The 15,997-nt window shown below is 39.2% G+C and overlaps 2 protein-coding genes across 6 annotated transcripts in view; one reads left to right on the top strand and one right to left on the bottom strand.

Moving 5' to 3' along the window:
* Positions 1–2,252: 2,252 nt before the first annotated feature.
* The window catches only part of LOC129365232 (interleukin-6 receptor subunit beta), a 14,001-nt gene continuing 256 nt past the window's right edge, over positions 2,253–15,997 (bottom strand). The window contains exons 2-15 of one of the 4 annotated variants that reach the window (XM_055038307.1): positions 13,874–13,999; positions 12,915–13,062; positions 11,895–12,055; positions 11,646–11,809; positions 11,146–11,311; positions 9,251–9,333; positions 8,603–8,834; positions 7,467–7,655; positions 7,275–7,379; positions 5,819–5,965; positions 4,969–5,100; positions 4,780–4,876; positions 4,599–4,680; positions 2,253–4,139 (exon numbers count right to left, since the gene is read on the bottom strand). In XM_055038307.1, coding sequence (XP_054894282.1) covers positions 3,516–4,139; positions 4,599–4,680; positions 4,780–4,876; positions 4,969–5,100; positions 5,819–5,965; positions 7,275–7,379; positions 7,467–7,655; positions 8,603–8,834; positions 9,251–9,333; positions 11,146–11,311; positions 11,646–11,809; positions 11,895–12,055; positions 12,915–13,062; positions 13,874–13,943 — 2,400 coding nt within the window. In that variant the 5' untranslated portion in view covers positions 13,944–13,999 and the 3' untranslated portion in view covers positions 2,253–3,515. Of the gene's footprint in view, positions 4,140–4,598; positions 4,681–4,779; positions 4,877–4,968; positions 5,101–5,818; positions 5,966–7,274; positions 7,656–8,602; positions 8,835–9,250; positions 9,334–11,145; positions 11,312–11,645; positions 11,810–11,894; positions 12,056–12,914; positions 13,063–13,873; positions 14,027–14,088; positions 14,336–15,997 lie in introns of those variants that run through there. The other 3 variants (XM_055038306.1, XM_055038305.1, XM_055038304.1) reach the window with 3 other exon arrangements.
* Positions 13,022–15,997, top strand: part of LOC129365236 (cocaine- and amphetamine-regulated transcript protein-like) — a 25,815-nt gene continuing 22,839 nt past the window's right edge. Inside the window, exons 1-2 of one of the 2 annotated variants that reach the window (XM_055038313.1) lie at positions 13,022–13,109; positions 13,195–13,270. The gene's annotated coding sequence lies outside the window, so the exon portion shown is untranslated. The remainder of the gene's footprint in view (positions 13,110–13,194; positions 13,271–15,997) is intronic. The other variant, XM_055038314.1, reaches the window with a different exon arrangement.

Genomic DNA, 15,997 nt, shown 5'->3' with positions numbered 1-15,997 from the left:
TTTCTTGTTTGGTCTGCAGCAATCCCAGTTTTCTGAAACTTGCAAATAAGTTTTGCCACGGTGTCGTGTACGATGCTCGTTCCATGTTTTCTGTTAAAGTTTCGTTCAACCATGCGACCGCTTCCCAATTCAGCCGTCGGTATAATTTAAATTCTTCGCTCTTTTGTCAAACGCACCTTCTTGGGAATCTGAAATATAAAAGAAATATACATTTTACATTCTCCTATACATAGAAACTTATAGAAAACCTTATATATACCTCGATCATAAAAAGCATCAGACCTTCTTTTAAAAACGGAAGCAGAAACTTTAGTTTTCACAATTTGTAGACAGCTGGCTGCTTTCTACAAGTTAGTCTGTTAGCCAGATGTGATGGGAGTCTATTCCAGAGCTTTTCTTCTGTTAATGATGATGAAAAGTGTGCAACATAGTTTGAACGCTTGGCCCAAACACACAATACTCCCTGAGTGCATCAAACATATCACCTGTTGACCGACACTGAGCTGGGATGTCAGCCCAGAGGCTTGAAATCTGAAGATGTGAAATAATCTTTTCTTTCTAACTTGCCAATTAAATTTTAGGGAACATTATTGACCAATCAGGATTATGAAGACTAAGGACCAGAGGTCAGGCAGAAAGAAATGGAGACGCTTAAGGCAGCATCATGTTCTAAAACACTATTCCAACCTTTGGGCATCTTACAGAGCTGATGTTTGCAGACTCTACTTATCCGATCTGACTTAAGCTGAAGATGTAAAAATCTTTGTAAAACAATTTGGTAGAAACGTGAGTCTCCATGCAGGCGAGTTAGTGAGAAAGAATCTCTGACCTGCCAGGAGGTGAGTCTATAAAAAATGCAGATGTGTATTTCTTCCTACTTTGACACACTTGAGAGCAGCAGAGGCAAACCTTTGTTTGTTTCCAGTCGTAAGTTTGATGAGAAATCTAACACCTCGTGTAATAGACATAACTGCTAAGTTATCTCTGTGTTCATATGTTATATATATATTTTTTTCACAGTGTTTAATGAAGCAGCAAAGTTGTGGGTCAGAAAATCTCGCCGTTGGATCCACGTTGCGTTAAAATGCAATGAGTTAAAACTCATGGTTTCTGGTGTTGTGTACAATTTAAATTAACTTCATGATTAAATGTAAAGAAATCTGAGTCTAGAGCTTGAGTGACGCATGTTGGGGCTTCGTTATATGATTGAGTAAATGCTGAACTAACATACAAACAAAGGCTGCTCCCATGGGAGCCTCTTAGGCAAGTTTGAAGGGTGGAGAAGCCAAACAAACCAAAGACCTTTTAGTTGTGCAGGGTTGTTGCAATTGTTTCCTATATTCTGTAAAAGAAAAGGAAGAAAAAGAAAAGAAAGGGAAAGAAAACCAACCAAATGAAAATGGTGTTAAAGTGCACACGTTGTCCCGAAATGATTAGGAGAGTCCGAAGTTGAGTCACCTGACAGGAGTGTAAGTGGCTCTGAATTAAAGGATGTAGAATAAACCTGATGCAATTACTTTCAGTGAACGTCTCTGAAACCCAATCAAGCAGATAAAACCACAATCCCGTCAATGCAGCTCCGACCGCCTGGTGAAAACGACACACGATCAGCAACAATGTAAATACTTTCCGACGTGACGCAACCCTGACCTCACAAGAATCACCTGGTGTGGATTCAGGACGGCAGCTTAGTCCAGCTGATTGTTTAGTCAGCTTCAAAATATTTCCATTTGTTTGATTCAGAACAATGGGAGAAAGTTTTGGAATGATTCACGTTGCTTTCTTCAAATGTAGAAGCTTACACACGCTGACATCACTGTGCCTTTGAGCAAAGACGTCCTAGACTTTGTGTCAGAGTAATTAACAACATCTGAGTTAAAGGAAGACCCAGTTGTGGAGGCAGTTTAAGGTAAAACCCTCAAACACTCTGCCTCCATTTGGCATGACGATAAAATCCAAAGAAATCAGCCTTTGGTTCTCTGGTTGTGTGTCCCAGAGGAAGGTGTGTCTGTGATCCAAAATGTGTGGAATCATGTCAGTAAATTAAGTCTTGAATATATCACTCCAAAAGCAGCTGTTGGATCTACGATCACAGTCTCTTCTGCACTTTTCTTATCAAGGTCAGTTAAAGTGTCGGGAGGGTGCAGTAGCTTTAGCTGGCCAGCAGGTGTCAGGGTTGAAACAGTGACTCTTTTTCTGCATATTAGTTAGAAAAGCTCCATCAAGTAAAAAAAGAATCGAACTGAACTAAAAACAGGAAAATGTTGTAATCTGGTTTTAATGTTACATGGTCACACTTTTTAACCACTTCTTCAAAATATAAAGGACAAGAAAGCACGCATTTCAACTCTCTATATCACAGTAACTAAAATAAATTCCTCTGTGTAATGTTTTTTTTTCACACCTAAGGTAATTTTAATTTCTGCTAAATATTTTAAACTTTATGTCAAATAATGAGCGTCAATCAAGCGGTGTCAACATTTTTCCAGCCAAAAAAAAGCTTTACAGACAAGGCAGATGTTTTCATATAATCACAAATGACAAATTGCTATTTCAAATATGCTATAAACATGCCTCCTTTCTTTGAAGCTGAATCCTACTGTAGTAGGTTTTTCTTTTTTGCAGATATACAAATGAGATGTAGAAGGTTTTTCACATTCTGAGTTCACTCTCCAAAATGCAGCAATGTTAGAGGAAACAAAAGAAGTTTGATCAGAAAACAAGAAACAAAAATACAACTGCTTGCTTGCCATGCTGGAATGCAGTTACATCAAAATTACGCAAGATTTTAGAGTCAAATCTGTACACGCAAAATCCCACCAATCAACAAAGGGAAAGCATTGGTTTCCATAAACAGAAGTAAAGGTTTTAAACATTCTTATACATTCGAGTGAAAGTTGAAGGCACAACAGTTTGCTATTTACAGTTTAAGACATACATTTCATTCCCCAGCATAAAGTGAAACAGTAAATGCTCTGCACTTGTACAGCGCTTTATCAAACCCAAAGTGCCTCCCACTCACACACACACACACATTCACACACTTCTTTTGTAAATTTAACAAACTTTCCATCAAGTTTTCACTGTTTCAACGACAGTAACTATATTTACTTTATCTGACGTTGAATTCCACAAATTTATTTGGCAGAATCATTATTATTAGTCAGTTACTACAGTCATTATTTGCTAATATGTTTTGACCAAAACATGACCTTAATGACCTTAATGTGACTGGCTGGTTCACTGAAGGTGCAAACCAGCCTGGAAAACGTTGAGCTCATAGCAAAAAATACCAGAGCAGGTAAACAAAAAGCATTGAAAACTTTTCCAGTGACAGAAAGATATAAATAATTTTTTGACATGTCATTTTTTTTAAAATGAATGAATAAATAAAAACTAAGATGTGATCTGTTTCTGAAAAGATACCCCATTGTAATTATATTTTGAGAGAGATCTATGACACTTCTAACTAGAAAATAACGTCTTGGTTTTTGGAAATAATCTTAAATCTTAATCTAGCGATCAGAGGAGAGGTAAGGACCAAACTCCACAGGGGATGAGAATAAATTCATAAAGGCAAGAGAGGGAAAAGTTGATGCAAAGCTGTCAGAGGGAAGTTTCCTGTAAGCTGACAGCATTGAGTTTAACCTCGGTGAATCAGTCTGATAAGGAAGTGAGACGGAGGAAAGAGGAGTACTGCTGAAGTCCGGTGAAGACTGAAAGCTTTTAAGCCGGTCCAGAAAAACAGCGAAAGCTTTCTGTTCTTCCGATTCTGTAAATGGGAAGACTGGTGACTCACTGACTCCATCTGCTGGCTGCTTGATGTCACTCCGGTAGATATCGGGATTCTGGCCGGCCTGCGGCGAGGACGGCAGGTTCTGGTTGAACTGGTTGAAGAGGACAGTGGAATAGCTGTAGGGCCTGGTGGAAAGATCATTGGCAGACTGGGTCTTGGTCACATTCGCGATATAGCTTCTATCTGTCATTCCTCCGGCTAGGAAAGAGGAGGGCTGCGGGTCGAGAAAGAGCTGAGTTCTGCAGATGGGTAAGGAGACGTGGGCCCGCTGTAGATCTTGCCTCTCGGTGACTTCAGGGAAGCTCACTTCTGGCTTCTCTTGTTCCATAATCAGCTTCTTATTCTGAGGTTAAAACATACAAGTTATTTTACGTGTCTGCTGCACGACAGATACAAGCATCTAGCTGCAGATCCAGAACCTCCAAACCCACAGGATACTACAGAGATAAAAACTTCTGCAGGCTGAAAGTATGTAGAGAAGAAAACATACATTATGTTACTCAATATGTTCCTTTAAATCAAGTTACTGAACTAAACTGAACTGAAATAGATTGGAAATTAAGTTTTAATGGTTTGAACCAAACTGAATCATAGCAGACAGCTGTGACCGAATGTTAATGAATTCAATTAAACCAAATGTTAAACTGAATTGTGTCCTTAAACTGAATTTAAAGAGACTGAACTGAACATTTTTATTGAAATTAACCAAACTGGGTAGTAATAAAATCCAAAACATATGTTTCATAAAGTTTTATCATTTTCTTAAAATAAAACGATCTGAACATTTTCGGAGCCACGTTACCTCACAGCTGGTTTGAGGTTTCCACTGGGACACGGTGCTGTTAGAAGGATCTGGCACTCCATGAAAGAGCTTCTTCTTTATCCTTAATATGCAGAGGAAGGATTATTAAAATAAAACATACACATCATAAAGAAAGGTTTCTGCTTTACTACGAGAACCAAAACACAACATTTTATCTTACTCTCTCCTCTGAGTCAGAAGGAGTATCAGAATCAGCACCAGTGAAATCAGCAGCAGTGGAACGATGATGCAGATCACTATCGATATTTCCTCAGAGCCTTCACACACATGGAGCCGAGTTAAAACCATCACAGTAAACGATTTGCAGCGTTACGCCGTTTGCTGACATTGAGCTCATGTTGAGCTTTACCAATGTGAACGTTAGCCGGGTTCCCAGCTGGACCAGTACCGGCAACGGTGCTGGCGCGAATGAATATGTCATAAATACCAGGCGACATATTCTCCAGAGTGCAGCGGTGGATGTGGCCTGGCACAGTGACACCTGAGAAAACAGTGACAATAGTTTCATTTAGTTCAACGTCAAAGCGTCCATATCCCACAAACATGATTTTCACTTTGATTTTATGAGACAAAGAAAACAAATAAACTCCACAAATAAGTAAGATTATCTGAAAAGTGTGGCTTGCACATGTGTTCAGCCCCTACCACTCTGAAACACCCAAATAAAATCCAGTGTTGGCTTAGAAAAGAGTCCAGTATTGTCGATAGTGCGATTTAATCTCAATGTTATATCATGAATTTTTAAAGTTAAAAAAAAAAAAAAGCAAAAATCTTTTTATCCAGTTAATTGATTGATCACCAGAATAACTGGTTACTAAACTAACCATTAGTTGCAGCTCTAGTTTAGAAAAATACACTAAATGTGCAAAGAAGGTCACATAAATTGCATAGGATCAACTAAACTAACTAACTAACTAACTAACTAACTAACTAACTAACTAACTAACTAACTAACTAACTAACCAACAATTATAACCAGGTATCATTTTGTTTCTTTATCCCCTACTTTGTGTTGGTCTATAACATAAAATTCTCTTGCAGTTTCTTTCACAGTCACTGTTGAGATGGCATCACAAAATAAAAAGTAAATAAAAAAAAACACAGCAAATATGTCAGCATTGTGACAAGACCGAATGAAAATTCAGCAGCAGTCTGGATATCCGAGCGAGTGAATGCTCAGTGTGTGACTCTTTGCTCACTCTTTTCCAACCGGTTTCTGCTGGTGCAGAAGAGGGTGTAGCTCCGAATGAAGCCATGAAGCTGCTCCACAGGGACGGGACTCCAGCTGAGCTCCACTGAGCTCTCAGAAATGTGCTCCACCCGCACATCAGGACCAGCTGAGGGCGCTGCGGATGCAGGACGGGCGGAGAAATGTTACAGGTTTTCCTTTAAAAACACCCGTCTGAGTTTGAACACGTTTAAAATGCAAGTTTTGCAAAATGTTGCTCTGTCGCTGTCAGGAGGAGGAGTGAAGGAGGCAATGAATAAAAATGAACTAAACTACTAAGTTTCTTATACTGATGAATTTAGGGTTTCCCCTCAGAAAACTTGCCAAGCCTGGTAGTAGGGGGCGCTAGAGCAATCATCCCATGGCTTACTGTGTTGTTGACTTAATAAAGTTTCACATTTTTAGGAAATTTGAAAATATTACCTGGTAATTAGGTATTGTTAAGTCTTGTATATCACCAACAACAACCATAAAGTCCTTTTAATGTTCTTGCAAACATAAAACAAACAAACAAACAATGCTTAGCCTGGTGGGGTTGCAAGTAAAGCCTGTTTACCCGCCAGGCTTAAAATGTAAGATTTCAACAATTCTTGTCATTGGATACAGATCAGAAACATGTTTTGAAAGAGGGTTAATGTATAAGAAGCAGCTGTTTAAGCAGTGAAACATATAAAAAAAGACGAGGCAAGTACAGTAGTACAATGAAGGAGTTTCCTACAGCTAATTTTCATGTGTAGTCCCTTTGAACGGTGCAGTCCAAGTACTGGGTGGAGACATGTCTTGTTCACTGCAGGTGAGGTCTGATCGGAGAATCAGTGAAAAAAGTAAAGATTATTTTAGTGTTTTTTTTTTTTTTACATTTGAACCACAGTTGATCATTTTAGTTCAAAACTGAACAGCTTCAAGTTAAGATTTTAAATGATTTCACTAGTAATTTTACAAAAACAAACAAGAAAAGTGTTCTGCACCAACACTTTTCTTGTGCTGGTGCAGAACACTTCTGCAGACTATTTGCAGAGGTTTTTCAAAGAAAGCCAAAATCTCATTTTTACTTTCTTAATAAGCCATGACTTGCTCACCATTACAGAACCATGAGTTGTTTTGTATATTGAAGGAAACTTGAGAAAACATGTAAGATCATGTTTGACAGCTAAAGCAGAATTTGAGCCTCCAACATGACAATTGCTCAAAACTATCACATTTTCCTGACTCCTCACTTTCAGTTTCATGAAAGTGAGGAGTCAGGAAAAGTGAGGAGTCAGGAAAATGTTCAACGTCAAACACCAACATGTTGCTACAAGAAGTGTCTCCTTCCAGTTCTTCCAGCTTAAGAGGGTAAGGCTAAATATTAAGTGGTGTCCCAATTTTTCCTCGAATATAAAAGACATTTTCATTTTATCTCTTCATATGCTGTGTGGATCACATACTTCCTTCCTGCGTATAAACATGGACTGTTATATTTTCTCCTACTCCTTGTTCGCCATACAGAGCCTTGACAGAGACAGCGTAACGTTCCATTGTCTTCACTCCCTCTAAAAAGATATAAAAATGTCCGTCATGAAACAAACATCTAATCAAGATGGTTTCCCAACGCCGAAGAGAAGATTCAGCTGGGCTACCTGTGATGATCAGCTTTGTAGAGGAACTATTCAGCGTTTCCCAGTGCAGAACGCTGCTGGTTTTCTCTCTGACTGCCACCCACTCCACCACGAAGCCGCTCACTGACGGATCCGGCGGAGACCTCCAGCGAACCCCCAAGCTGCCGTCACCCAGCGGCGTGGCCGTGAGCTCGGCCGGAGGCGGCGGCTCTGGAGGCACGGAGAAAACAAAGCGGATGCCGACAATAATGGCAAAGCAATGATTCACGTAATCAGTTGTTGACGTCTGACTCAGCTCACCTTGCCGATCAGTGAACATTATTGTTGCACTGTCATATTTCATAAGTCATCTCGATGTTCATGACAAGCATGCACAATGGTTCAGACAGCCTCTACTTTGTGCTCCATCTGGCCTCAGCCAACAGAGTTGAGAAACCAAAGACCTCAATGCAACGATACAGAAAGTATATTTGTTGAACTTTTTCACATTTTGTCTTGAAACACCAAACTTCACTGTTGAGAATATAATTGGGTATTGTAAGGAACTTTTCTGTAATAAAAGTGCATTTGTTTCCAGTCTCAAGTCTTATGAAGCCTCTACGTTTTTTTTCTTAATCCTTTATGTCCTAAATTTTAAATATCCGCATGGTCATAAAGGCGGATTTTTTTGCTTATTTTAATTGTATGCAGTTCTTTAAATGACCTGTGAGTTTATATATTTGCCCATTTATCCATAACAACTGGAACTTTCAATATATAATGAGTTATTTTTCGCAATTTGCCATCCATTAAAACAGGACTCCTCAGATTACTGTAATAACCTGGTAATGGCTGCAAAGCGCAACGTCTCCCCTTTCAGAAACCATTGGAATTTAAGTGTGGCAGAATTACAGCTGGATCACCGGCGCTCCCTTTAGGAATTAAAGTTTTAAATTGATCTACATTTAGTTTCTTCAGAAAGACTTTGTCTTAACTCAAGAAACGTATCCACCTGAATCAAAGCTACCATTGTTCTCTTAGCGACTCTGATTAACGCTCTTTTAGTTTGTTCTCATCCGAGTAAAATAAATTGAAGCTTGTGGCCTTACGGCAACCAAACGCAGAGAAGTTCAAGGCGTTTTACTATTGCAGAGTGACGTGTCTGGCTGTAGCTCTACCTTTTTCAGAGGAGCCTGAGATCCAGACCCAGGCTTTGGGCGATGTCCCTGCAGAGGTGGACGCCGTCAGACTACAGGAGCAACGTCCAGCAGGAAGAAGCAAGCTGCAGGATGTGGTTTCATGCTGCAGTTTTCCACAGCTCCCATAATCGCTAAGATTCAGTTGATTCTCTGCCCGACAAGTCACATTGTAGAAGGCAACTCTGCCGTTGGCCAGGAAGCGAGGCAGCGGCTAAATACCACACAACAAGGAAAGAGACAAAGGAAACATCAAATTAAGCTGCTCTGACATGACAGATAATATGACCATGCAATGAAAGCCAACAAAAAAGAAGCCGTGCAAAATCTTTTATAATAGTCTCAGAATAGCTTTGAAAAATCCAATAAAGGAAAAAAAGTAATTTCAGGGAGATACAAAAACAAATCAGCTGCGAAAGATGGCAATTAAGAAAACTAATCACATCCAAAGATTATTAAACTGTAAAACTCTAAAGCTCAAACGGATGTGCGGTGAACAAATTGGCATTAGAAATCATGAGTCAAACGCTGAGAGGTGATAGACACACATAAACATACACACACACACACACACACACACACACACACACACACACACACACACACACACACACATAAACACACACACACCTTCCAAAGCAGAGAAATGAGCCTCCATCCGCTCCTGCCAATAAGTCCCACCTCCCTCCAGAGAGCTGGTGCTGCAGATGGAGCTAAAGAAGAGAAGTATGAAAATGACCAAAGTAATTACAAGGAGCCACATGGATCCATGTCGATACTCTCATTTGAGGCAAGAGCCCAGTGTTGTTTATTTCACATTGATTAGTTCTTTATTTTACTTGATTTAAACAAGTCAGAAACCCAGTGAAAATACATTCTTTTAATTTGACGACACTTCTGTTCTGACTCACTTTGCCTACTTTCAACTGTGAGAAAAGAAATCAAACGACAACCAATCCTGACATGTCTGGAAAGACATTTTTAATCCGTCTCTCCCCCACATCTTCCTTTATAAGTCCGTGTTCCTATTTGTACATGAATCATTAAGGAAAAATCTAACATTCCCATAAGGGAATTCTTTCTGGAAGAGGTAAAAGTATGGGAGCTATGAAATAATGAGCAACATGTCTGGACTATAATGGGAAAACTGGGGTGTAGGTTTAGTCTAGGGAGGAGAATCAATTGAAACTGAAAGGAGCTGAAAGAAAAGCAGATAAAAACTGCAAACATCTTGAGACTGATGCTGAGGTAAATCTTCCAGTAGACACCCACCCTAAGCTTACAACCAGGACTACACTGAAATGGTCAAGTTAAATTATAATGTAAACCTTAATGTCTCATGACATTAAGGTTTACAAAACACATCTGCTATACCTGTACAGCGTTGGCTAATTTATAGCTTCGTTCGGTGGTTAGTGTCACCAAATAACGCAACTCAGAACTACTGACGTTTGTTTGTTTGTGTCGATTTCTGTGAAAGTTGAAATGGGAGTTGTTGATCTTTCAGCCAAGGTGAAAGTTCAGATGAATCTTCCCTGTAAAGCTCCACATTATAGAGCTCTTTCAAATTGAAGCACTTTACGGACAGATAATACAAATGGTCTGGTGTTTCTAAAATCACTTATATCTAATTATGTGTTTCTAAATGGAATAAAGATTAGGTCAAACAGAAAAGCTGTATATGACAAACAAATACATAATTCAAACGTCTATGTAACTAGATGGAGTCAAAATTACTCTAGATTATAATTCCCAGTTTTTGTTTCATAGTTCTGGTGGTCCTCCGACTTATAGTCCACACGACTTATATTATAGGCTGAAGGGAAGCTGGCCAGAGTCGGCTAGGTGCTTAAATGATGTGTCAACGGTGCAGCTAAGTCCTGATTGTTGCCAAATTGGAAAATACGTGATTGTAGGCAGGCCTTTAAAGAATGCAATGGCTTCTTCATCATTATGGATTAACTGCAGGCGTCTCCACCCCGCTGTGCTGCACCGCGCACTTCACTAACTATGGAAGAAAAATTTGACAAGGTAGCACAGATCGTCAGAACAACGGCGGAGCGGAGTCGCTCCTGACCCGACTGATTTAGAAAACGGATATTGGTGTGTCACAAACTGCTAGCAGACTTCCAAACCAAAGCCAATAGGATCCATGTGATTGCTAAAAAGGAGGCAAGTGAATACAAAGGAACCTTACAGCAGCACTGACGAGGTTCCCCTGATGTTTGCCACGTTCTAAATAAATGCAACTTATACTCTGGAGTGACTTATAAAGTCATACCAAAAAAAAAAAAGAAAATTACACTATTTTCCAGAATGTTTGTGGTTACATGCTATTTGATTTGCCTAAACTGAAACTTACTGTGGCGATATACGAAGAGCAGCAGTGACGTTTTCAAACAACAGGGTATTTTGTGTCTTAAATAAAATTGACATATTCTTTTCTAGCTTCCTATCCCGCTGTGATAATTATCATTGCTATGAGCTTATAGTCGTTTTATTATTAAAATAATGTGTGATCTCACCGGCCTCTGCTGTCCTTCCCTGAAATGGGTTGCTCCACTCGCTCCAGGGGCTTGCCTCGCCCAGGTAACGGTTTCGAATCTGGAGCGTATACGAGGTGTCCGGCCTGAAGAGGCACACCTGGAAAGTGTATCCAGTTACACTCACACTCCTGACCTGAGCATTTACCTGTGTGGATGAGAGAAACAGAACACCACAAATGAACTTGTGTTAAACAAGGCGTTATCTGTTTCTATTTATTTATTTATTTTTTACCAATTCTGTGCGGTTTAGTCTTCTCAATAAAAATATTTTATATCAAAATGCTTAACTTTTTTCGCTCACTGTTTGCCACTAAATAAGACATTTTTTACTGCCTTAAATCAGTTGGAATCAGCTTTAAAAGTGTGTGACTTGGGTCAGATGTCTTATTTGACCCATTCCTCCTGACAGAACTAAAAATCTATTTAACAATTACACCCTGATGTTGCCATATGAATAAATGTTTTTGATCACAGCTCACCTCTTCCTCTGCTGTAAACTTTATTTGGGAATCCAGCTGTCCAGCTTTAATTTCTGACGGAGACAGGGGAAAATGAGTCACAGTACTTGTCCAGGACACTCTCAAGCAGTGAGGGGAGCCGTCAACTTGTTGGACGCTGTTCAAACTCGCTGGACCCAATTTTCCTAAGACAAATAAGAGGCGAGGTCACTAGACGACACAGGAATGAATGGTGATGCTACAAGTGGGGGACGACCACCACAGCCTCACCTTCTATTCTTGCAGACTGGCACCGAATTTTAGATGAAATATTTCCTCTTAAGCCGTGCGATATGACACTGATGCAAAACGTGAACCTAAGTCCAGATCCGTTGATTCCTGCAGTGCAGCTCAACCCGGTTGTGGTGCAGCTGAATGTCGAGCTTTTGGAACTTAAAAATGACACACAGGTACAGTGGCTTTAAAAAAAAAAGCATGCACACCCCTTAAATGTCAGTGCGTTTTACTGCGACTTTGTGTTATAGACGAAGACTAACAGCAAAGTAGAAATAAAACAATTTGAAATTTTTCACTGCTAAAGATCTGAAGAATGTAATGTCCCAGATCTCCCTTGTGTGTTCAGGGAGATCATACTAAAAGACATTTTAGTATGAAACTTTAATCTTGACTGATTTGCTGATTCAACATATTTCCGGAGAAACATAATTCAGCTTTAAACCTGAATTCTCCCTCATCTGTCTTCTCTGTTTCTCGGTCTCCATGATCCACAGAGCAGCTTTATTTACGCTGAGATTACATTGGTGTATTTCATTGCTGCACACTGATGCACAGGAAAAGAAAAAAGGAAATTCAAACAATGTGGTCAAAGATATATATCAACTTGATAGAAAAAGCTTATTGCAAAAACTATTAAAGGTACATCAAAGACAACATCAGAGTCTACATCCTTCCTATCTCAGCAAAACATGTTCCTCAGCATAAAAACCTCAAAGCTGTTTGCTTTTAATCTGTCTTTCAAATCAGACAAGTTCATTTTTACATTCAATGCAGGCGTTGTTTATTTATTTTTATTAAATCACAAGATAATTAAAGCAGTAACATTAATTCCTTTGTGAGTGTTTTTTTGTTTTTGTTTTTTTTTAAATGGTTTGCATCATTTAAAGAGATAAATTGTGAAGATGCAACAGGCCAAAGTTGTGTTTGTTGCCTAATGACAACATCGTGCCAAACAGAGTTAACAGATTTACTCTGACATGCAAAGCCTTTCTGGAAAGGAGCACTCAGTCTCACCGTGGGATTTTTTCAGCTTTAAGGGTATAGTACGTCGGCTGATTGTCTCCAGGCGTCCAGTGGCAGGTGACGTTGCTTCGGGGTATAAACACACAGCCGAGGAGCCGCAGCGACTGAGGGACGGCCTTGGTTGTTTCAACAGAGAATGCTGGAGGATTAAAGATTGTGAACAGCTGGAGTCAACAACATCACAGAGTAAATCCATCACAAAAATGAGATTTGTGATGTTCAAAAATATATACAACTAGCTAATAAATAAAACACTTTTTTTTTCTTTCAGCAGCGTAATGTTGTCTTGAAAATGCAGAGGAAAAAAACAGCATAACCTCTCTTTTGAACAGATTTACGCTGTTGAGGTAAGAAATTTCACATTAAGAAAGAATGATCACTATCAATATAGTTTAATTTAGCAGTGCTATAATTCCTAGAACATCTAATGGTCCATAACACAAATGTAAGCTGTAAATTGATCCATTTCTACAAACTTCTAATTACTAAGCCATGATTTCTTATATCCCTGAGTTATAAGATTTGATGCAGACCTCCCTTTCTAAGATTTGATGCAGACCTCCCTTTCTATATTATCTGCTCCTCTAAATTGGAAAGAAGCTCAGCAGAAGGTCTGTGTGTTTCTGCTAACTCTTATCCTAATAAATTTGAGACTCGTGTTGATCGACTTTTCAGCACAGCTAGTGATCGGATCAGCGAATTTAAAGTAAATTTTTAACTTGATAAAAAAAATCCTGGAGATAGAGATATATAACAAATTATTGCAGGCTTGGTAAAGATAATAGCACTCTACATTGACAAAGCAGTGAAAGGCTTTGTTGTACATTGCAATTGTTTTTCTTTTCTTGATCTGTGAAAAAAAAACCCCAATCCCAATCATATAGGGCAAATATGAACAGGAAGTCACATGCTCACAGAATGTTTTGGACAAGAAAAGAAGAGAATGTTACCCAGCGTGAGTCCGCCTCCCAGCAGGAAGGTCCAAACCATGGCTAAGCTTCGCTCCATGCACACCCACATGTCGTCTCACTCGGTTTGTCCCATCGTGTTGGCAGCAATTTGGCATAAACACTCATCTGGTCAGATGGCAGAGAAGAGTCATCCTTTAGTTAGGATGAATGGGAAAAGGTTGTGGATTTTTAAAATGAGTTGCACAACAAGTTACCTCGCAGACATGTCTTTGAATCTGTAGGTTCCCACAGCATTCCTCCTGAACATTGTGCAATAAAACTATACCACTGGCAAGGACATCATGCCACTTATTGTAATAGAAACAAACTGATTTAACAATCTGGCAACTTTATCAAATTAGTATGGACATGCAGATTGTGTGTTTCTACTTAAAGTCAAAGAGTTGAAAGACTGACCAGTTCTGGTTAGAGTGAATAAATGTGATTAAAAAATGGATTAAACTTGAGAATAATGAAAACACAAAGCACTTTAAAAGCTGATATTTTTGTTCAGCCAAACAACTGAAGGGCAGATTTAGAGTAATCTTCTTTCAAAGCAAGAAGTTTAAACCTGGTGTGCAGGAATCAGAAGTGTGACAACATGTCTAACAATGCATGTTTCACATGGTTGAAGAGTATTGCCTTTGTTGCTTTCACAAACTATTGAAGGTGCAACTGAACTGTTGTTGTGACTAATTCTTTTTGGATGATATCAAGATCTAAACAGTGATTGCTATATTTAGGATGAACCCACTTAAAGCGTAGACACCTCAACACATTTCACTTTAACTTAATAAATTGGGGTGATAAAAACTAAAGTACATCTACTTGAGGACATTTAGTCTTGAGGACTAAGATTTGGTAAGGATTTCCGGTGTAGTGTTTCCACCATAATCACAATATTTTGCAGAATTTGTCATAGTTAAACAAAAATCCCCACACTTTTTGTTTCAGGACTGTAATTCCAGTCAAGACAGAAAGTCCTCCACCTCTCTGCCCTTTCTCGAAGGATTGTCATTAATTTGCCAGCGCAAAACCATTTGACATTTTCCAGTTACCCGATCTCAAACCTCACCAGGGTGTAAATGCACAGGAGCAAGTGAGTTGGTGTTGCTTCGATCAGAACAGCACCAAATGATTGACTGTACAGGAAGTCCCCAAAGCTTGTGGGGATGACAAGACCATCATACATCTGTTTTGGACATGCACAGCAAACCAAGAGAACAACAATTTACAGTCACCAACAGTCTACTACTAACTCACACATTGTGAATAATGATTGTTAAAATAGCTCCCAGGCTGCTAGCAGTTTTGGCGGGCTTGAGTCAATAAGAGTCAGGGATCATCTCCAAGACGAACAAAATGTCCTATATGTCCAGTTTCTGTAACTTGACCTTTTCTTGCACTCTTCATTTTTCCGTCTTTCGCTTTGCCACTCCAATAATGTACGCTTACATGAAAATGCCCCAGCTGGTTAGGATCTGCTGCCAAGTGACCAGCGGCGACGTAGGTGGACGAGTTTTACCCAAAATACACTGCGAGACAGAAGCGGCAGCCCACTTATAAATGCCCGTGTCGTAAAGTTAAATATGAAAGCGGAAATAAAACCAGTCATGAGGCAACTTTTTATTAAATATTTTACACCTACCATACCACTAAAATCGGTTGGTTTGGTAAAGTTAACCTATAAACAACCAGGAGTTAACCTATAAACTTTACAAAGTGCTATACAAACAATATGTTGTCTCTATTCATTAGGACTGTGACCAGTACTTCCTGTCATGCTTCCCAGACTGGGTGGGAGGCCTGCAGCCCTCCTGGGAACATTTCTAAACATCTATAATAAATATTCCAATGTATATTGTCACTCGAAAATAGGATTTGTTTTCACCAGCATGCAGTTGAGCTGTGTTAAATGAGGGACCAGTAAAAATGCCACCCCATGAAGTCCACTCAGCACTAATAAGTATACTTTATGTCCTGCAAGATTATTAATGAAAACAGCAAATATGTTTCTCCCAATTGACATCATTCCTTTACTCTCCAGTTAAATGTTACCTGTTAAATATAGAGTTAAATATCCCTTCAGCTAACATCTAACAACATCCAATCTCAGTATTTGAG

This window comes from Poeciliopsis prolifica, unplaced genomic scaffold, assembly GCF_027474105.1.
Source record: "Poeciliopsis prolifica strain line A6 unplaced genomic scaffold, Auburn_PproV2 SCAFFOLD013, whole genome shotgun sequence".
NCBI classification, from domain to species: Eukaryota; Metazoa; Chordata; class Actinopteri; order Cyprinodontiformes; family Poeciliidae; genus Poeciliopsis; species Poeciliopsis prolifica.
This window is presented reverse-complemented; position numbering and strand designations above follow the sequence as displayed.